Here is a 21,566-nt window from a genome sequence, read left to right on the forward strand (position 1 = left end):
CTCCTCAGCAGCTCTCTGCACATCTGGCAAGGCAGAAGCAGCCTGAGGGATGAAGTTAATCCCTCCCAACATCTGCCAGCAGCGCTCCATCAACTCCGCTCGCCTCCAGTGGGAACTTGCTACTAGACAAGCAACTGGTGAAGACACTGAGATAGATTTCAAGGAGACTGGGAAAAGGACTGGGATGCTGCCTGAGCCATGTGAGTACCAGAGCGACACCAGCTCCAAAACTGAGGGCCCACATGGGGCTGGAATCACTCAGGGAGTCTGTACCAAATGCATCAGACTTGTCAGCATTCTGGGCAAGAGGAATCCAGGGAGTTTCACCAAGCTCTTTCTTGGAGCAGAGCCACAGGGAAATGCTTTTCCACTGGGAAACTGCAAAGGTTTCAGGGGAGATGGGAAATTCACAGAGCTGGACTGGAACACTAATGATGATAACGGAGAAAGGACTTGGGCACAGAACCTTTCCAGAATCCAGTCCTTTCTCTGCTCCTATAAAAGGGGATCTGTTCTTTCCTGCAATATGGAAGCAGGAGAGCTCTTTCACGAGTTCATGCTCCTGTCATTGAGTGATGACAAACACAAAGAAAGAAGGAACCTTTCTGCTCTTCTAATCCAAGCTTTGTACAACTTTGTCTTCCCTTCACATGGGCTTTGGCCCCACCTGAGACTCCATAGCAACTCAAAACTCCCTTAAAGCAGTCACCAGTTTGGGATGTAGATATTCCCAGCTGTTTGTTGGATTGTGAAAAGCTCCTTGATGATTTTTAGTAAAGCTGGGTGTGCAGGACAACAAATAAGGGCAAACAATTACAAATTAAAGCCTTAAACAAGCACAGTTCTGGGAGTCAAGGATGGAATTCCTAAGCAGCATTAATTCACACAAGTCCTACAGCTGCAGAAATCAGAACTCCTGGAATTCCTCATCTGGGAGGGGACCAAAATCAATGAGAAGCTGAGCAGGACTCACCGTCGGGCCCTTCGCTGCCTTTACTCCTTTTATTCCGACGGACGCGTCTCCCTTCTTCTCCAACGTGCAGCTTCTCCTCGGGGTGGAAGAAGTTCAGCAAGGCCAGCTGTAAGGAGAGGGACAAGTTTAAGCATCTTTGCACAGCCGGTTCAGCCAAGCAGAGAGATTGGAACCTAAATGCCAAATCCTTTCCAGCAGGGATGAGCGGGAGAGACGAGGATGCGAGATGGCTGCTCATAGATCTCAGCTCATCCCAAGTCCCCTTGGAAGCAGTCTAGGACTTGGGAAAACTCTGCCTGAGGGGTTTCAGCACGGAGAATCCTTCCCCCAGAGATGGGGGACTGCAGGCTGCAGGGCTGCAGGGAGACCTATGGCTGGAAATAATCAAACAACTCAAAGGCCGATGCGATAATTCCTAATTTTTCTCTGCAAAACTTGCGCAATCCTGGATCTCCTTCTCCAGCATTACTCACTGCCAGTAAGTTTTGCCTCTCTCAAACTCTTCTCTGCAAGCCTCATTAGCTACTGAGATTCAAAGGTCTTCAGGGACCTTTAAATCCAACCCAATATACCACATAAATTAACACTTTAAACCTACAGCAACATTTGTAACACGAGATTTGCCAGGAGGCAAAAATTTTATGTAGCGACCTCTTATTCAGGAAAAAATTACTGCTGCCCTAAAAAGTCTTTAACAGATCAACATCCCGACCCAGAAATTGGAGTTTGGGGTGAGAAACCAGAATCCCAGCTACCCCCGGGTGCAGCAGTTCATCACCAGCGGCATTTTCCTGTTATTTCCACTTCATAAAAAAGGGAAGTCAAAGATCAATTAGGGACCAAACACCTTCTGTGTGTTACTGCATCCAACAGCCAGGGCTGCTCCGACTAGGATGGGGTTTTCTCGCTCGAGAAACCCGAGCTGCTTATTTCAGCTGTAAATACACAGCAAAACAAAACCACAGCCCGAGACAAGAACCAGGAGGCTTCAAAAAGCAGCCCCAAAGGTTATCGAACCCATCATTGTTCTGAGAACAAAACCTGGGGCATCAAAAGCATCTTTGAAAGAGCAGAGAAGAACAAACACCTCCCCTGAATTGCCGGGCTCGTTAAGCTCCAGCCCATAAAAGTCCCTATCAAGAGCAATAATCGCACAAGGCCCTTGGCTTTTCACAAGCCCCAGGGCTCTCACCTCCCCTCTCCCTCCCATTCCCAAGGTATTCCCTAGCACAGCTCCCCTCCCAGCCTCAGCATCCCAGTCCTTCACTCAGATTTTACCTCTGCATTTTGCTTTACTCCAACAAGCTCGGCTGCAGACTCACAAACTGAAATGTTTGGAAACCCCTTAGTTTCCAAAGAAGAACCCCCAAAGCATTTCTCAAATTCCCAATCTGTTGCTATTTCCTTCTGCCCCTGGGCAGGCAGGTCTGCAAAATTCCTGGGTGTTTGTCACTTCGATGATGTCGTGGCTGAAAGGACCCTGGAACGCTGTGGGATGACACAGGATCAGCTTCCCAAAATCCCACTACTGGGCTTTTAAACGTCCCTAAAAGGCAACAGTGAGTAAAGCTTACCTGCCTGAGGAAGGCCACTTACAGAGCTGGATGGACAACTGAAGGCTGTGGTTTACAACAAGGAATAAGGGATGAGAACAATTCCCAAAGCACCACATTCCCAACCTCCCACATCCCACTGCACTGGCACAGGTGTGGAACACTGGAGCAGGATGCTGCTGCAGGCACCACCAGCACCTTTCCTGACACACCACAGCACAGCCAGGGATGAGAAAAAGTGAATTTCTCTTTAAACCCCTTATTTAACTCATGTTGAGACATTGCAGAACTAATTGAAGGAATAAATTGCATTATAATTTGGGTTAAAGTGTCAATGAAATCCTCAGCGTGGCTTTGGAATGCTGCTATTGCCTGGATCATTCCTGGATTTTACAGAACAGGGTAACAGAGGCTGTAATAGAAACAGAGGCTGTTCCTCCAGGCTGAACAACCCCAACTCCACTGCTCTGCTCCAGGTTTTAATCTGATGTCACTTATCACTGACCACTCAGAAAAACACTGAATTTTGGCTAAAAGTAATCTGTCCATTAAACTCTGTATTTCTAGTCAGAAAGAGAAATGTCAGCGAGGGTGAATGACTGAATCACACCTTTAACTTAGAAAACAAACCCATGAAAGTAGCTAGAGACACTAATTGTGAACACAGCGGCTGCTGCTTTGGGACACCCGCCACGAAACCGTGTTTTCCAGGAGCAGTGACACACCCAACCTGGGAACGGCCACAACCCGTGTGAGCAGAGAGAGGGGCCCATCCCCAGGGTGGACCTTCCACAGTGCTGTGAATTATGGAAGCAACAACAGCACTGACCCTCCAGTGACTGGCACGGAGGGATCAGGGGTCCTGCTCGGGATGGAGGGAACGCTCAGATCTCTGGGAAGGTCAGGGGCAGCGAAGGGTGACCAAGTCTCTTGCAGCCACCCAAGCTCCCAAAGGCCAAGTGCCTCTCAGGGGATTCAAGGGCCCCGTTGTTCCAGGGCTGCAGCTGCCCGAGGTCGGGGGATGCTCGGCCATGAAGGGCCCGTCTGTGTCCGGCTCGGAGTCGCGGCCGGCTCCGCGCGGGTGCTTTTTCCATTCACCACCCCCGAGACAGCAGTGATATACTGGGAAGAAATTCCTGCCTGTCAGTCCCTGGCATAGGTTGCCCAGAGAAGCTGTGGCGCCCCTGGATCTCTGGAAGCACCCAAGGCCAGGTTGGACATTGGGGTTTGGAACAACCTGGGATAGTGGAAGGTGTCCCTGACATGGCAAGGGGTGGAACAAAATCATCTTTAAGGCACCTTCCTTCCTCTGCATCAACCCTGGGCTCATAGGGCTGTGCCACCTTCTGGGGAATTCTAAAAGGATTTCTTACCCAGTCCATGATTTCACTGAAACTCCTCATCCTTGAAGTCACAGAGAGCTGATTCTCTCAGCCTGAGCACTTTTAGAGACAGAGAGCTTTTCGGGAGTCAAGCACACACGGCTTCTTTTTTGGGAGCAGGTATCTTCCCTGCACAGTCCAAAGAATCCCCATTTCCCTCCTCCTCCACGCTAAAGCCCTCAAATCACCCTTAATTTTAGAAACACCGTGGGTTTAATCAAGAGAATCACTATAGGATGCAAAAAGGTCAAAAAGCCAACACAGGAAAAATCTCAGGGGAAGGCATTCCTCAAAATAACCTGGGAAACAATAGCACAGGCACCGCTCGCCGGAGGGAATCGGATCTGCCTCGGTTTCTCTGGGCAAAATAAAGCAAAACAAAGGCACACAGAGCTGGTTTTCCCTGCAGAACCTGCCTGGGAACATTGGACAAAGCTGCTGGAGGATGGATGTCAAGGGAGCACAGGGGGAACTGCCAAAATAACAGGGCCTCTGAAACTCATTTGTAGGATGGACATTCCACACTCCATGCTAGTAAGGATAAAGAAAGGTATTATAATTTTTCATTAAATATTATTTGTCTTGTCACCCCAGGCCCTGGTCAAAAGTCCCTTGAAGAGCCACTGGACACCAAGGGAATGTATTTCCAATGGTCAAACAGCTTCAAAGGAAGAAAAGCAGAAAAGTATAACTCACCCCATGCAATTATGCACAAAGGGTGGATTTTTCCTTAGGCTAAGTTGGTAGGAAGAACAAGTGTATTCTTCTTGCAGAAGGGAAAAACACCCAAACCTTTAGGTGTACAAGGCCTTTTGGGTGAAAAGTGAAAAAAACCAAAAGATTTTTCTGCCTCTAACAGCTCCCACTTCCTCCTGACAAAGCAAGTCCAGCTAAAGATCTCATCCAGAAGCCACAGCGCAATGTCTTAAAGCACCTCAGAAAAAAAGCATGAACTCACCCTCTTGCACGAGTGTTTAACGGGATTGCTAAAGTCAAATTCCCTCTTCCTCTGCAGTTTGGGAGATCTGCAGAGTGAGGAGCCTAAGAACCAGCCCAGGCTCTGCAGCAGCATTCTCTGCAAGCAATATTGTTGTTTTTCTGGTGCTCTCAAGTTCAGCCTGTGGTTCAGAGGAGCAGCTACTTGAATATCAGCCCCATTGTCCTCCAGAGCTTTGCCTCTGGTCACACGTGGTGAAAAAAAAAAAAAAAAAAAAAAAAGATCAAGTAGATAATTTATATTCCACCAGCTCGGAAAGAAGCTCGAGGAGTAGCTTTGCTTTATTGAAAAGAAACCCCATCCCACATATTTTAAGAATTGTTTTTGTCATCATTTCTTGCTCCTCATAAAAATGCAAGGAGCAAACGAGGGAACAATTCCCATTTCAACGTGACAGAACTTTGACACCGCGTCTTGTCTGCAGGACAAGCCACAGCCCTGCCTGCAAAACTCGTGGAATATGATCAACACCATGAGGGGAGGACCAGAGATGGAGAGAGCAGAGATGGTACAACCTCCCCTACCCACCTTCCTCCCCAAACCTGGTACTCCCAGCTGGCTGTGGGAATCCTTGCCAGGGCTCTGGAGTAGGCTCCACACGATAACAAACCCCTTGCCTCAGCTTTTGCTGTGTGAAGCTCCAGTTTGGTCCTCACCTTCAAGAAGCCCAGAACTCCTCTGGTCCCTGTTGCTTCATCTCTGTCATCCTTCCCTCCCAACTCCAGGCACATTCCTGCTCTTTCCAGCTGTTCATCCTGAAGCCCAGGATCCCAAAGGCACAATCCTTCACCCTGGAGTTGATACAAAATCCCAACTCTTCCTCATTCCAATCTGCACTCAAGGATTCTCACTGGTTTTCAGACACGACAGGGAACTTCCAAAGCATTTTCCACCCAAAGCTGTTCTATCATCCCAAACCACCAGTGATGCTTATCCAGGCAGGAAGTCTGGCTGGGAGGAGGGACTGAGCTCTGGCCTAGGCAGGAGCTGTAACAGAGCCACCTCCCTCCCAGCACTTGTGAGGAGCTTCACAAAAATGACAGCCAAGGAGGCAAGGGAGCGTTTGACCACTAGAACAGAGAGATGACCTTGGACTTGGAGATGGACCATGGAATGCCATGGCCTGGGGGCACAGCACCTGCCAGAGGGCAGGAACTCCCCTCTCAGCACATCTACACACTAAACATGTCACCAGTGCTTTTGGGAACAGGATTTGAGATGCTGCCAACATGCTGAGCACTGGGTCCAAATCCTCTCCCAAGGACTGTGCAGTCCCAGTTTGGAGAAGGCCAGGGAATGACACTCAGGTCTTCCAAGCACTCCAGTAACAGACACCGAATGAAGACCAATGGAAGAGGAGGGAACAGGTTTTCCCAGGATTTATTGGTATTTTACATTCATTACCCAGGAAAGCCACAGTGTTTTGCAGGAAAGAACCCTAAATCCAACTGCCAGTTCTCAATCCAAGCCAAAGCGATGGACATAGGGAATTACCTGCCTTCAGAACAATTAAAACACCTTATAAACTTCTCTTCAGATCCAAACCCTTCCCAAAACCTTCCCTCTCTCTTCCTCCTTTCCATGTGGAACTGGGCTTTAAGCAGATCTATGACAGCAGTGATCACATCCTGCAACTCCAAGTCCAAACAGGAATTTCCTCCTTTCCTCTAATCCAAACCTTCCTCAGCTCAAACTCAGCTTAGTTCAGTAAGCAGCATCCCAAATACTCACATTTCCACCACTGACCCAACTGAACACACCACTTGATTTTTACTTTCAATCAGCTCAGGGAACCTGGAGCAAATGCAGGTAAACCCGGCAGGTAAGGACAGGGCAGAGGGGCAGGCAGGTGGATTTGCTCCTCATGGGAGGAGTGAAGTGTACCTTTGGAAAAGGAAGGTTCCAGCATTCCTTGAGACAGAGAGAATAACCTCTGGAACCCTCAGAAACACTTTCTGTCCTAAACTTCCACAGAAAATTGGTTTCAGTGCAAAATGGAACCAGGTCTACAGTCCAAATCCCTGGATTCCACACACCCCACAACTTTCCCTGACTCAATCACCAAAATCGCCAAATTTGACCCCAAACCAGCCCCACCTCAACCCTGGAAGACCACAATTTGTTAAACGAGGCTGTTTATCCATGCACTTGTCTAAGACGCCTTTCCCTGGAGCTGCCTTGTGCTGGAGGGGAGCTGGTGGCTCCCACAAGGACTGTGATGGGGGGACAATGCCACGGAGGTGGACACGGCTCCAGCTGAGCGACGGCTGAGGCTTCCCATTCCTTGCACCTGCTGGCACTGAAGGGAAAGCTCAAACACAACCCAGATGTGAGCAGAACAAGGTCAAAGCTGAGTTTAACACTGCACATGAAGACACCTGCAGTGAATTTTTTACTGGTAGCAGGAATAAGAGATTCCTGCTTCAGGCTCCAGGTCCGGCACAGCAGAGCCACGGGAAGTTCCTTGCTGGGAACAGGCTGATTAAATGCTGAGAGGGATCAATGTCAGCAAGGTAAGGAACTTAAATCAGTTCCTTTTGCCTCCCAAGGAAATCAAATTTAGCTGTGAAGCAGCGCCAGGCAGGGATCTGCTGTCTATTAGCAGGAATTCTCAGTTTTTCACATTTTAATTAGCTTTTGTAGCCCTTTTCAGGCCAATTTTCAGCCAGCTGGGCTACGCCCCCCTCCAGATGGAGGTCATGGGTTCTTCTCCTGCATTCCAACAGCAATTCCTTCCTTATTTGAGCAGTTATATTCCCAAAATATTAATGCATTTTATAAAACACAGCAGACACTTATTTGGGGGAACCCAACCCTCAGCAATTCCGTATCAGCCACAGCTCCTCTTACATCCTCCAGATGCACCATTGCTCTTGCTTCTCATGATCTGAAGCTTCTCCAGCACATCCAGGACAACATGAGGTCAACAGCACAATCCTCCTCAAGCCAGAATCCCTCTTAAAAATATTCCCCAAATAAGGAGCTGCTCCAGCAAAGAGCTTCAGGGCCCTGCTGCTTCCCTTGCAGCACTTCTGTTCCCTGCAAAATAAAGAACTGGGCTCTCTCCAGCCTGGATTCACCCTTGGGGCTCCTCCTTAGGAGAAAAACTCCTTTTGCCAGGTTTGAAAACACTTTTAGGAATACCTGGAAGGTCCCGCTAGTCATGGCAGGAACAATGACCTCAGCTGCTTCCACAGCCAACACAACATGGACCATAACGTGCACAGGGACCATTCCCAGAGGATGCTCTGGATCACCTCCACTGAAGGTGCTTCTTTGCCACCCAGCTCCTTCAACTCCTACCAATTCCAGATGTTTGTCAAGAAACAGGAGCACTGAAATCCCAACATCTGGGAAGAGCAGCTGATTCAATGAACAGTCCCCTTTTTGAACCTGTCTCCAAAGCAGAGAAACACTCCAGGCGGCCAAGCCACCTCTTCCTGCAGGAAGTGACCAACCAGATTCTGCTCTGGAGCTTTCCATTGGGAATGTGGCTGCAGGATCCAAATCTATGGCATTTTTCAGTTCTCTGGTGTTTGGCCTATTATCTCCATTCTACATAACCCCATTGCCCAGAGTGGGACAGCTGCAGCAAAGAATTGGTTTGGATTCACTGATGGAGATGGATCCATATGGGAGAAAGTTACAGGAGAACATCTGTCAGACACTGGAGCTGATGAACTTCATTCTGCCCTTGCTCTCAGACAACCCCTCCTATTGGGTTTTGGGGGGGAAATCTTCAAAAATCTTCATAATTTTTAAATATTTCTGCTGTTCAGATAATTGAGCTGTTTAAGGAAGTGTCCAAGGCCAGGTTGGACAGGGCTTGGAACATCCTGGTCTATTGGAAGGTGTCCCTGCCCATGGAAAAGGGGTGGATTGAGATGAGCTTTGAGGTCTCTTCCAGGACAAACCATCCTGGGATTTCATAATTCTATGCTAAAGTTTTAAAAACATTTTTTCCTTGTTCCATAACAAATCCAAGACTTCCTGTCTGAGAGCATTTTTTTCCCTTTTCAGCATAAGGGCTTTAAAATCCTCTTTTCTCAATCTGAATGTCAAATTTGGCCTTCGGTGGGGATTAATTTTTGTGACGTTTTATTGGAAGAAGAAGAACGGAAGGGAAAGAAACAGGAGGAGGGAATCAAGTAGTCCAAATTGAATTGAATTAAAATGAAAACAAGTCTGCTGAAAATATAACACCCCCAAAATAATGCATCCATGAAACAGTGTGGATAAACATCCCACTGCAGCAACTGGGAAATAATCCAGTTATTACCCAGCCATCCACATCAAGGGTGAAGGTTTTAATGGCAATTCCCACACCTGCAAGGATGCATGGAATTGTGGTGGGAGACAGTGACTGCCTGGTTAATTCTATACAATAATCTGCTCAAATAAATTACGCTCTGTTGCCTAATTAATCAGATCCCCTGCAATTAACGTCAAGGAGCCAATGACCTCATGCAGACAGGATTAAGAGCTCTGCAAGGCTCCGTTCCGGGCACAGCCAGGGGAACAAGTCCCCGCAAGGCAGGGCTGGGTGCAGTGCCAGAGATGCTCCTTCATGCAGGAATTGCAAAACTCCAGATCCTACAGGGACTCCTTGGAAGCCAACTGGACACAGCATGGAAATGGGGGGAAGAGGGAATGTCCCCTCACGCCCTGGGTCCAGGGAGAACCAAGGGGCTTCTCAGCACTGGAGAAGCTGCCTCCAGATAAACAACCTGCTTCCCAAAAATTGGATTATAGAGACATGGAATGGTTTGGGCTGGAAGAGACCTTCAAGAGTATTTGGCCCACCCCTCCATGGGCAGGGACACCTTCCACTAGTCCAGGTTGCTCCAAGCCTCATCCAACCAGGCCTTGAATATTTCTAGGGTTGGGGTATCTACCTCTGTTCTGGGCACCCTGTGCCAGTGGTGGAAAAAACCACTTTTATTATAAAAAACCTCAAATTCTACTGCTGTTTAGTCCCCTCCTAGCCTGGCTTCCCCTGCCTGTGTGAGCTCAGCAGCAGGAATTGTCTCCTCTGGAAGTGAGGACACCTGGAGCAGCTCCCACAGCCATGGCACCCACCGAAACCACCGGCATGAGGGGAAAAGAACACCCCAGCACTTCTGGGATGGACCCCTCCAGAAGCAAACCTGTGGCAGCCTGACCCACCTGCCAGCTGTGCCATCTCCTCACCCTTGGAATGTGCTCTGGGATATGTGAGCAGCTGAGGGAGTCAGAGGAGGCACATGGGATCCCTGGTGGCTCCGTGGAGTGCCTGGAGTGGTGCCGTGGGATCAACCGTGAGCACCGGGCTGGCTCTGCCCCACCATGGCCTGTGCACTGGAACAGCACAACCCTGAGCTACGAGGGATGGGCTGAATCAGAAACACCACGATGTGCTGTGGAAACTCTGGGAAAAGGAGCTGGGAGGAGCTCAGGAATGTGATCCTTCCAAGCTGCTATCTCACAGCCAGTCCCTGCACTGTGCGCGCTCCAGGCCCAGCTTTGGGGCCACCAAACCCAGCTCCACTTGCTGCTGCAAGCACCAGACAGTTCCTAATCAGAACAATATTCCCCCACTCCGTCTCCACATGGCAACAGCTCCGTTTTCCATCCAAACAACCCATCCCAAGCCCCCACGGCCTGGCCAGTGAGCGCGAGCAGCTGGCACGGCACGAGCAAGTGGATCGTGAAGCTGCGCACGGGAATTCCATCATCTTCCCAGCAAACAAACCTCAACTACGGCACTCCCGGGGCTCTGGCTGCGGGTGGGAGCCACGGCAGCCCCAGAGCAGAGGCAGAGGTGTGAGTTTGTGCAAGCCAAGCCTTTCTGAGGCGGGCTTTGAAGTGCAGAGCCCGACGCACATCTTCAAACAGCGCCCGAGGCTGCACAGCAGCATCGGCTCAGCGGCTCCCGCCATGCGCCGCAGCCCATCCAGATGTTTCCAGCCAAGCAGCCAGGCCAGCTGCTGCACAGCTGCCTCGTGTCGGGCTGGGGCAGCTCTTGGGAGGGAGCAGCGCTAGCTCAACATCCCCTATGACATGTTCTGACTCTGTGAGGCTGAAGGAAAAAGGTTTTGTGCTGGCTGAGTTGTTTGTTGAGAGGAGTTTAAGTAAGTAATAAAGGATTTCATATTTCAGCTCCTGGATGGTGCTCATGCCTCTGCAGCAGATGGTTCTCCATCCTATGGTAAAACTGAGGCACTGGGAGGTTAAAAGAACCCAGAAGGTTAAAAAAACTGGAAGCTTAAAAAAAAAGTGGAGACAGAAAAAGAATTTCATGGGCAGGTCTGTCCATACCCAGTGGCTAAAATGAGGCTCAACTGGCTTGGACTATCTGGAGCTGGCCAGCAGCTTTTGACCCTGGAAAAGAGACAATTCCAGCAGCAAAGGGTGGGGAATTCAAGACCATAGGATCCCAGATTGGTTTGGGTTGGAGGGACCTTAAAGCTCATCGTGTTCTACCCCTTGCCATGGGGGCACCAGATCAGGCAGCTCCAAGCCCCATCCAGCCTGGCCTTGGACACTTCCAGGGCTGGGGCAGCCACAGATTCTTTGGGTAACCTGTGCCAGGGCCTCACCACCCTCACAGCCAGGAATTGCTTCCAAATATCCCATCTAACCCTGCCCTCTGGCAGTGGGAAGCCATTCCTTGTCCTGGCACTCCAGGTCCCACTCCAAAGCCACTCTCCAGAGTCCCACAAAACTACAGCACACAACTTGGGGTGACACATGAGCTGGAGGGGCACTCCACACACTCACCAGTAACAGGAAATGCTGCTGTGGTGAAGGAAAATTAGGAAAACAACCCCCTCCTGCAGCCAGGGACTGTTTTCCTACTTCTCTGTGCGAGACAAGCAGTGACATCGCTTGGGGCTCAGCATAAGAAAAAAAAATAAAATACTGTTTACAGAGAGAATTTTGCAACCTCTCCAAATGTCATCCTGGGTCATATTTTGCCCATGATGGGGACACAAAACCTGAGGAAAACTCCAAAGGCTGTGGAGCCCCGGGGTGCTCCCTGTGGCTCCTGCCTGGACATGGAGAGGCATCACCACGTGCTGGAGAAGGACCCACAAACCTTCTGAAGGCTTGAAACTGAAGAAGGATGGAAAATGCTTAACTTTTGCCAGGAAAAAGTATCAAATATATCCTCCTAGGATTTTTCAGACAGCTTGGTTTGGGTTTGTTTGTTGTATTATTTTGTTGGTTTTTTTTCTAAAGCTGAAACTGGTTTCCTAAATCATCTTGGACAGACAAACAACCAGAGACATCACACAATTCAATACCCAAACAAAGATGAGTCCACTGGTCAACTTTTGCTACAAATTGAGTGGATCAAACCCTTTATTTTTCAATAATGACCAGCCATGCTGCCTGCAGAGCGCCGGAAGGTCAAGGGCAGGATCTGGCTAAAATCCCATTCCTGAGGAGCAACAACACCAGGCACCAGCTGGAGCCACCACTGTGGGATTCCCCGGGGGTGATCAGGTTCAGGATTTTTATTCCCCTGACCCCTGGGATCAGCCAAGCTGGGAAAGGCTCCCACAAACCAGCTCCAAACGAGAGGGATATTTTACCATAACCTTAAATAAACAAGAGCAGAGGAGAGAGAGGAGATGCTGCTGGGAACTACAAAGGGGAACTGTAAACACAACAGCAGATAAAGCAGATGGATGTTTGAAACAACCATTGCACTGGAGAAAACACATGGGATCCGTCCCCAAGCCCGCAGGGAATGAATTTACTGCAGCCAGAAACCACGTGCTGCAGTCAAATTTCCATTTATAACCATTACCTGCTAAGCCTGAAAAACCCACAAATAAAATCCAGGGCAGCAGAAATTTGTAACGTTGCAACAGGAAAAAGCAAATGACTGAGGATCCCATGTGGAGAGAAGGATACTGGGAATGCTGCTGCAGGGAGCTCGGGGTGCCCAAGGGCAGAAATGCATCTGGTGGTTTTAATTCCCAGAGAACTCGGACATCCAGCACCCAAAGGAGAGGGAAATGCTTGGTCTGGATCACATCAGCCTCAGTTCTGACTCTCCTTTTCTTTCTCCAGCAGAGAAAACAATTTGATTTTTATTATTAGCCTGGAGAGGTGCAGGGTGGAGGTGGGCAGTGAGTGAGCAGAGCAGGAACCAGCCTCTGGTGAGAGATCTTCTGGAAGTAGCAAAGCACAGAAACTACCAATAAAACAGCCTTATAAAGTGGATTATTTGGGAATGACACCACCATTTAACGATGGTATTTTGGTAGCAGCACCTTCACCTACAGCTTGTGGCTGAATTTTTTAATTTAATGAATTAAACCATGGCCAGGGAGGCAGGAGGAGAATGTATTGCTTTGGACAACAGTCAAATAACAGAAGCACACACTGGACTAATTGAGACACACTTGGCACTACTGGAATACACCAGACTCCCAAAAAAAACCCATTCCCCACTTCTCTTTGCTCTGCCTACACATGGCAGCTCCTCACACAGGGCTGGGATTAAAGGGGGAACATTTCACCAGTGTGGGAAAGGGATCCTGAGGTACATGTGTGATCCTAAAGAAATTCAGGGAATTAATGAGCAGCCTCCCCTCCTTCCCAGATGCTCCCATATATCACTGGGCATGGAGAGCACAGAGTCAGACAACTTTATGCAGCAAGGTCACCTTTCAAAAGGAGAAGCCACCCAAGGCCTCTTTCAACTTTTAGAGTGGAAGAAAAAAAGAGAAAAGGAGAAAGAACATCTGAAAGGGATGAAAACCCCCAAAATTCACCTCACTGCTAAAAAACAACTCCCCGTGGCCTGAGCGTGCAGAGCCGCCAGCACCCCCTGAACCTGCTTCCTTGTGGGATGCCAAAAGAGCTGTCAGTCTTGCATTCCCAGAGGAGAGGAGGGATTCCTGAACCAGCTGTCTGTGTGCAGACAGCTCCAGCAGCAAGTCCCAACACCTTCCCCTCCGGCCCTGCTTTCTGGCCTCACCCACAGCCGTCAGGGGCTCTTTGTCAGGCCCCAAGTGTTGACAAATCCTGTTCTGCACAGCTCCCCACCACGGGAAGCAACAAAAGGCTGGGCTGTGCTCCTGTGGATTAGCTGCTCTCATCCCTCTAGCCAGGAGCTGTGCCTGTTCCGTGTATTCACCAGGGTAATTCCTTAGCCAGGCGTGAGGCAGAAAACCCAAGGAAAGACAACAAACAGCGGCTGCTCGTCCCACCCCGCGCTCCACCAGAGGCACCAGGAGAGCAAAAGTGGTCTTCGCTTCAAGCACAGCCTCAAGCTGTGCCAGGGGAGGTGCAGGCTGGACAGCAGGAGGAATTCCTGCATGGAAAGGGTGGCCAGGCATTGAAGGGGCTGCCCAGGGAGGTGTGGAGTGCCCATCCCTGGAGGTGTCCAAGGAACACCTGGATGTGGCTCCAGGTTGGACTGGATGATCTTGGAGGGCTTTTCCAACCTCAGTGGTTCTGTGTGATAGGTGAAAAAGCAGCACTTACTGCAAGCAGAACACTCTGGGCAGGGAATGTGTGAGCAGGCAGCAGTAGAAGCTGCTCCTCCACCTTTTTCTTTGTTTGGCACCTCCAGCACCTTTCCTGAAGCCTCAGCTTTGCTGCAGCTAAAGCTCCATCCATGTTCCAGCATCTCCTCTTGACACCAATGCCAGCTCACGTCTTTTAGCAGCAGTTATTCACTGACAAGCAGATTTTGAGACATGTCTCACGTGGCACTGGAGTCTTTCCACCAGCAGTCAGGGCAGCCAGCTCTTCCCATCACAACCAGACCCAGGGAAAAGTGACCCAGGGAAAAGGGAAATGTACTGGCACAACCTGGTCACAAACACTCAAAGCCTAGAGTGCAAGATCATGTCTCCCCAGGAGCACTATGAAGAATCCCAGAATCCCAGACTGGTTTGGGTTGGGAGGGAAATTAAAGTTCATCCAGTTCTACCCCTGCCATGGGCAGACACCTCCCACTAGCCCAGGTTGCTCCAAGCCTCATCCAATGTGGCCTTGGACACTTCCAGGGATGAGGCAGCCACAGCCTCTGAGGCTCTGTGTCCATGGAGATGTCCATGGGCTAAGGATGGACAGTGCCCCTACCCCAAAAACCCAATGTATGTACACAATACATAAATGTAAATACGAACAGCAGCCTCTTTACCAACACTGGTACAAAACCAATATAAAACCAGTTCATCCCCAGAGCAAGACTCCACTTTCCCATCAGCAACACACACAACCCCCCAACACAAACACAACCAGATCTGGGGCCATCACTCAAGCCTGGCTGATGAATAATGTTGGGAATAATCCCTTTAATAGCAGCTCTGCTCCCCGTTTCCCTCCTGGCCCTGCCCAGACACGCTCCCAGGCTGAGCTGCTCCCCCGGGCTCTGATGTGGAGACACCGAATCCCACACTCACAGGATGGTTTGGGGTGAAAAGGGACCCATTTGGGGTCACCTTTGTCACGGGGCACATCACTGACCGGCGATAGCCAGCCAAAATTTCGGTGTCCATTGCCTGAGCCAAAAAACCTCACTCCTGTCCCCACCAAATTTCAACATCATTCTCAATGTGTCATTTCCAAAGAAAAGGAGAGGCTAGAGGAACTGACAGTAAATACAGGGAGGATCTGTTCTTAAAAAACACTGCTAGAAAAAACAAATTTCCAGTTCAAGTCCTGTGCCTCCGACACGTAAGAGCAGCTTATCATGTTACGAAAACCCTCTAATTTGAAGTGAAAAAACCCTAAACCACACAATTATCAAACTGCAGGCATTAAATCCTGTGTCTTCCCTAATTTCACAACTCTCCTTTTGTTAATCACTGATTAACACTGCAAACCCCAGCAGAGGGCCCTACCTGGCCCTTTACACTACAAAGCAACTGAGAATAGAGGGGAAAAGCTTTTTTCCTTCTCCAGAATCTCCAGTTTGGGTATAACAAATCCCTCCTAAACCAGCAAAGTGTGCTGGCACAGCAAGATGGTCCTTCTTACCAGTTTATCCCAAAGTCAAATAACTCATGCTAAATTAATTCTTATTTTCTGTCGAGCCAATGCTCAGAACCTGCAGCACCCAGTGGCTGAAGGGCTGGATTTCTCCTGGCAAACCAATCCAAATAATCATATAGAGAATAAAAACAGACCTAAACAAGACAAAAACCTCGTGGATCCTTTAACTTCTGGAGGTTTAGTAGGGAAAGAGTGAGAAGCAACCAGTGGAGCAATAGGAGCCAGAGGTAAAAATAAAAAAGCTTAAAAAGAGAGAATACACCAACATGGAGAACTCCAACATGGAGAACTCCCTGCTGCAGCAACAGAAATTCATTAATTAATCTTAGTTTGTGCATGACCTAGCCAAGAAAATGTGATTTCCAGCACTGCTCCTCGAGGTGTTGGTGCATGCCAGCTTTATTTATTTTAAAAAGTTGCTTTTAGTTCACTTATCTCAGTTTTTCCGTGTCCTCTACAGACACAGGTCCTTGGTGGTGGTTTTCACCCTGATCCAGGAGGGATTTCAGGAGGAAATCAAGGAGGGAAAGCCACTATAAGTTTATCAAACTGCCCAGGAGCTGGCAAAGACCTGAAGTTTTCAATCTGCTCCATCATTACCCCAATTTTCATGCTACAAACCTTTGGGACAGACCTTTTTAAGCTTCAAAACCTAACCTACTGGGAAATATCCTCTACAGCAACATCTCACTGAAGACATTTCGGACAAATCCCTTGGGATGGAGAACAGGAACCTGAGGATGACCCTCCAAACCCCAACTCAGCACCTCAAAGATCCAGGGAGAGGCACAGATGTGCTGAACTCTGCCTGTTAGTCAGAAAGCAATCAGAATTCCTGCTGGATCAGCTCCCGAGGACCCACAGGCTGTAAATCCCGGCAGCCCCGACCCCAGGGAACACGTGCTCCCCCCAACTGATGCCTCCAGCAGCTCAAGCCCAGCTCCTGCACCACGCCAAGCCCTGGTCCCAGACGCTACAAATTAGTTCTGACTATAGAAATCCCAGCCATAACGCTAAACCCAAAATTCCAAACAATAGAAGGGAATCTAAACCTCACCCAGAGACCATTTGCTCACAATATAGTTTTTTATAACGTTTGCCGCATAAATCACAGCAGAAGTGGCCTGGGTTTGATGATTTCATTTGAGGGTGGACATGGAGACGCCTCTTTTAGTGTCATAAAAGACTTTTCCAGAGCCACCTTGAGTGCTCTGCAGCAGGAGGGGATGTACCGCCACAGGAGCCCCTGGAAAACGCCTCCAGCCCTTCAGGAATGCCTGGGACACAGCACAATTCCCAACCCCTTCACCCATGGATCAGCCTCAGACTGATTTTCCAAACCATCACAGAATAATCCTGGAATGAGTTGGGTTGACAGGGACCTTAAAGCTCATCTCATTCTGCTCCTTTCTCCACCTTCCACTATCCAAGGGTGCTCCAAAGCCTTGTCCAACCCGCCCTTGGACAATTCTAGGGAACACTCCTGTCAATCTGCCTCCACCCCAACCCCACAGTGCCTCCAAAATATTTGCCAGAGCATGGAAAAATGGAACAGATGGACAGCAAAGGCACCATGCTGCCTGCACATGTGCTGCCAGCAGCGGCTGATGCAGGATTTCGGGATACCTCTCCCACCCAGAACAGTTGAGTTTCCCTTCAGCAGCCTTGTCCCAGTGAAATCCCAGCTTTCCCCCGAGCTGCTCCGGCAGACTGGGACGCCTTTTTTTCATTAAATCCCTCCTTCCAAGTTGAGAGCTTTTCCTAAATTTAATTTGAGTGAATCACTTTCTTGCCAAAGGAAAAAAACAAATCAAAGGTTTATTCTGATGCTATTGAATTCAATGCCTGTAAATTTAATTTCTATCTGTACTTTTGTTTAAACATTTTATGGTGTTAATTACAACAAACCATGCAAATTAGGCTGCCAGTGGAATAAAAGGCCTGTTCTAACAGATAATAAATAGCTCTCAACCATAAGCTCATTAAGATGCTGTTCAAGTGCGTGCTCCGACTCCCAGGTTGAGATCAAAATCTGCATCCTAAAAACAGGAGGATCTTTGGGGCAGCACAAGCTGCTGGCACGGAATATTGCATTCTTTCCAAAGGAAGATGCTGGAGCAAGAGGATGGTCTGAAATCCAAACCCTCAGTGTCTCGTTTGGGGCTCCAACAGAGCTATTTTAAACAGGTACCATGAATCCTACACATTATTCCTGCTTATCCATGAGAATTTAAATGTCAAGCTTGGTGCAAATTAATTATTTCTTTGGTTGAATCATTGATATCCTCCAAGCCCTGCTGCCCTGACCCCCTTCCTTAAATCCACAGGGAAAACTAGCTGAAGTGTCAGACACATTCCTGGCAGTCCCTGCAGGGGAAGCTCAGCACCTTTCTGGTCTTCCACAAGGCTCCATTTTCACCACCTCAAAGGAGGCTGGAGCCTAACACAGAGCAAGGGAGGGATAGAGAGATCTGAAATGGCTCTATCTTTACAAAACCTGGGAGAGATTCCATGGACACAGAGTGAAGTTCTCCCTGCCAGCTGCAGGTCAGCCTCAGGACACGCAGGATTTTGAGGACATCTGGTTGATCCTCCCCTTGTGATCCAAGAGCCTGGGAGAGAGGAAGGTTTCCTGCCTGTCTTGTGGGCCTGATATGCTGCTGACACTGAGACAGAGAGGAGTTACCACTTCCAACTGGGAGCAGGTGATCCACTGACAGGAATTCCAGCAGCCAATATCCCAGGGAAAAAATGTGTGCCTATGTGTGGCACGTGGACACCTGCACATCCCACAGGGATGTGGGAATGTCCTCCCACCCAAGGGGCAGCTCTGAGCCCTCACCCTGCAGGGAGATGGCTGCAGCCACAACCAGGGAGGGATGGTGAGATCTGGAAAGGAATGGAAGTATGGACAGTGAGCCAAGGAAAGCTTTTCTTCACAGGGAATGTAAACAACGTGGTCTGTGCTCCGGACCTCGCCATCCTTAACTGGGATCCATCACCAAACTGGCCAAGCACCAAGATCCTGCCAGTGCTCCTTCCCTCCTGCCTTTTGGAAGGACACCAGCCCCAATGCCAGATGCAATTGTCCCCCTGATCCTCATGGGATGCAGCCCCAGCCTGAGGAATGTCCCTTTCCTCTGGGCTCATCCAGAGACGAGGATGTGGAACATCTCCACACTGACAGCTCCCAACATCACAATCCCCATCCCACTTTCTGCTGGAGACAGGGTGTGCCTGCAGCCCAGCTCAGCAAGGACAAACAGCTTTGATGCTCAGTTTGCTCCTACAGGGAATCATCCCCCCTCACCAACTGGGAATTGAAGTAGTTAAAAACACCAACCATGAATCCAACGAGTTTATCCTTAACACCACCCCTGGCTGTTCTATGGATTCATGTCCTACCCAAGGAAAAAGATGGATTTACCACAGAGAGGAGACCACCACCCGCAGCCCCTTCAGGCACCACCTCCCTGCTTTCCTCAGCAGAGCAATCCTGGGCAGAGCACCTCCAGCCACAGATGTTCCAACCACACATCTGGCACATCAATGGCTTTCCTCCATCCCTCTGCATGGACAGCGACTCCTTGATCTCCTGATTTAATATGGATTTCAAAACAAAGCACAGGCAGGTGTTTCCCTCCACAGTTGGGTTTTTGGCTCTGTTTGAAAGGCCAGAAGAGCTCAGAGAGCTTTAGGCAGAGCTCTGGCTGGAGGTGGTGGCTCAGGGCTGTGCTCAGGAGATCCAAATGGAAAATGTTGGCTCAGCCAACTCTGCCACTTTGGCCATGGAGGTCCTCAGCACCAACATCTCCCCACTTATGAATGGGGTGAAATTCCCCAAACCAACCATCTCCTGCTGCTCTTCAGGGCTTTTTCTGTGTCCAGAGAGGAGAACAGAGCTGGGAAAGAGTCTGAAGCACCAGGAGCAGCTGAGGGAGCTGGGAAAAGGCTCAGTCTGGAGAAAAGGAGACTCTGGGGGCATCTTCTGGCTCAGCACAACTCCCTGACAGGAGGGGACAGCCGGGGGGTCGGGCTCTGCTCCCAGGGAACAGGGACAGGAGGAGAGGGAACAGCCTCAGGCTGGGCCAAGGCAGATTTAGTTGGATATTAGGGAAAATTTCGTATGGAAAGGATTGTCCAGTCCCGGCACAGGGGTGGAGCCTGTGCCTCTCCATCCCTGCAGGGGTTTAAAAGCCATGTGGATGTGGCACTTGGGGATGTGGGCTAGTGGTGGCCTTGGCAGTGCTGGGAAAGGGTTGGACTCAATGATTCCAGAGGGCTTGTCCAACCTGAATGATCCTGGGATTGTCTGGAACAGAAAATGAGGCCAAATCCAAGGAAAAAGGGGTTCTTTGAAGGGGAGGTGGGTGCACAGAGCAGCACTGGGCCCTTTCAGGACCACTCAGAGGTCTGGAGAAGGTTGTGTCAGATCAAGCCAAGGGTGCATGGAGGGGTGAGATGCCTCCAGCTCCCATTCTGGAAACATAAGCCTCATTTATCCTTCCTGGAAAAGAATGGGCAGCCCCAGAGAGGTCTGGTAGGTTGGAGCTATAAAAGAGACAGGCAAAACATAGCCAAGAAGGAATTTTCCATTCAGCATTAATTAGTTTCCATTAACACCCAATTCCACGGCTCACTTTTAGAAGAAAAGCTCTTTTGTTCCAATTCCAGGGGCTGAAAAGGGCAATGAAGGGCTGAAAATGCTATTCCCAGAGAAACAAGAAGCATCAGGGTTTGTATTCCTGATATTCCTGGGATTTGAAGATGTAGGGAAGTCACTTAAATGCAGAGCTGGGTCTCCTCCTGCCAAGTAATTCTGTCATCAATATAGGAAATTCCAGAGAAAAGCAGCAGCTGCATGAGCATCTTCAGTACTAAACTCTTTCCATAGTTTAGGATAATTATTTGGAAAGAATCCTGGAATGGTTTGGGTTGGAAGGGACCTTAAAGCCCATCCCTTATCATGGGCAGGGACGCCTTCCACCAGACCAAGTTGCTCCAAGGCCTGTCCAATCTGGCCTTGGACACTTCCAGGGATATAAAATGAACGTTCCATACTTGGAACAAGGAAGGAAATCCAGTAGGATCAGATTAATAAGGAAATAACCAGAAAGGTGACTCTGCCCATCTTCACTAAAGACCAACACTCCAAAAAATTAAATTAAACAAGTGCTGAGGCTTTCCTCTCCTCATTTCAAACCTTTTAATGCAGGATTTGAGAGTTTTTCAGGGATTTCCAGCTACATGCAGTGCAGGGGATGGGAGTCTCCATTTCCAACTGAAGTGGCAGTAGCCAAGCCTGGGCAGGAATAAAGAGGAGCAGGGAATGCTCATCCCATTTCCCAGGCAGCTCACACAGGGCATTGCAGTAACACAGAGCTCAGAGCCCCTCGTGTGCCCTCCAAGAGCCTGAAGACAACGTGGGGCTGGAAGAGCCAAATCCTCAACCCCTGGGTGCCCCCCTTCCCTCCTCAGGGCTGGGGATGTCCCACTGGGAAGGCAGCTCAGGAAGGACTGGGACACACCAGGAAGGTTTCCACAGCCCAGGCACATCCAGCAGTTCCCACTCCCTCCAAACCCTGGCATGGGGGGCACCCCAACCCCTGGGCACCCCTGGAAAGCCACCAGGCACCACATTCCCTGCTCTGCTCCCTCCA

General features: G+C 49.4%; 1 protein-coding gene across 8 annotated transcripts in view; it reads right to left on the reverse strand.

Moving 5' to 3' along the window:
• EDA (ectodysplasin A) overlaps positions 1-21,566 on the reverse strand; it is a 61,821-nt gene that overhangs the window by 24,889 nt on the left and 15,366 nt on the right. For 7 of the 8 annotated variants that reach the window (XR_005255040.1, XM_038122819.1, XM_038122817.1 and 4 more), the window contains exon 2: positions 974-1,079. Coding sequence is in view for 7 of the 8 variants with exons in the window: in XM_038122819.1 (XP_037978747.1) it covers positions 974-1,079 (106 nt within the window). In the remaining variant the exon portion in view is untranslated. Of the gene's footprint in view, positions 1-973; positions 1,080-5,561; positions 5,807-21,566 lie in introns of those variants that run through there. The other variant, XM_038122820.1, reaches the window with a different exon arrangement.

Source organism: Motacilla alba, chromosome 4A, assembly GCF_015832195.1.
Source record: "Motacilla alba alba isolate MOTALB_02 chromosome 4A, Motacilla_alba_V1.0_pri, whole genome shotgun sequence".
NCBI lineage: Eukaryota > Metazoa > Chordata > Aves > Passeriformes > Motacillidae > Motacilla > Motacilla alba.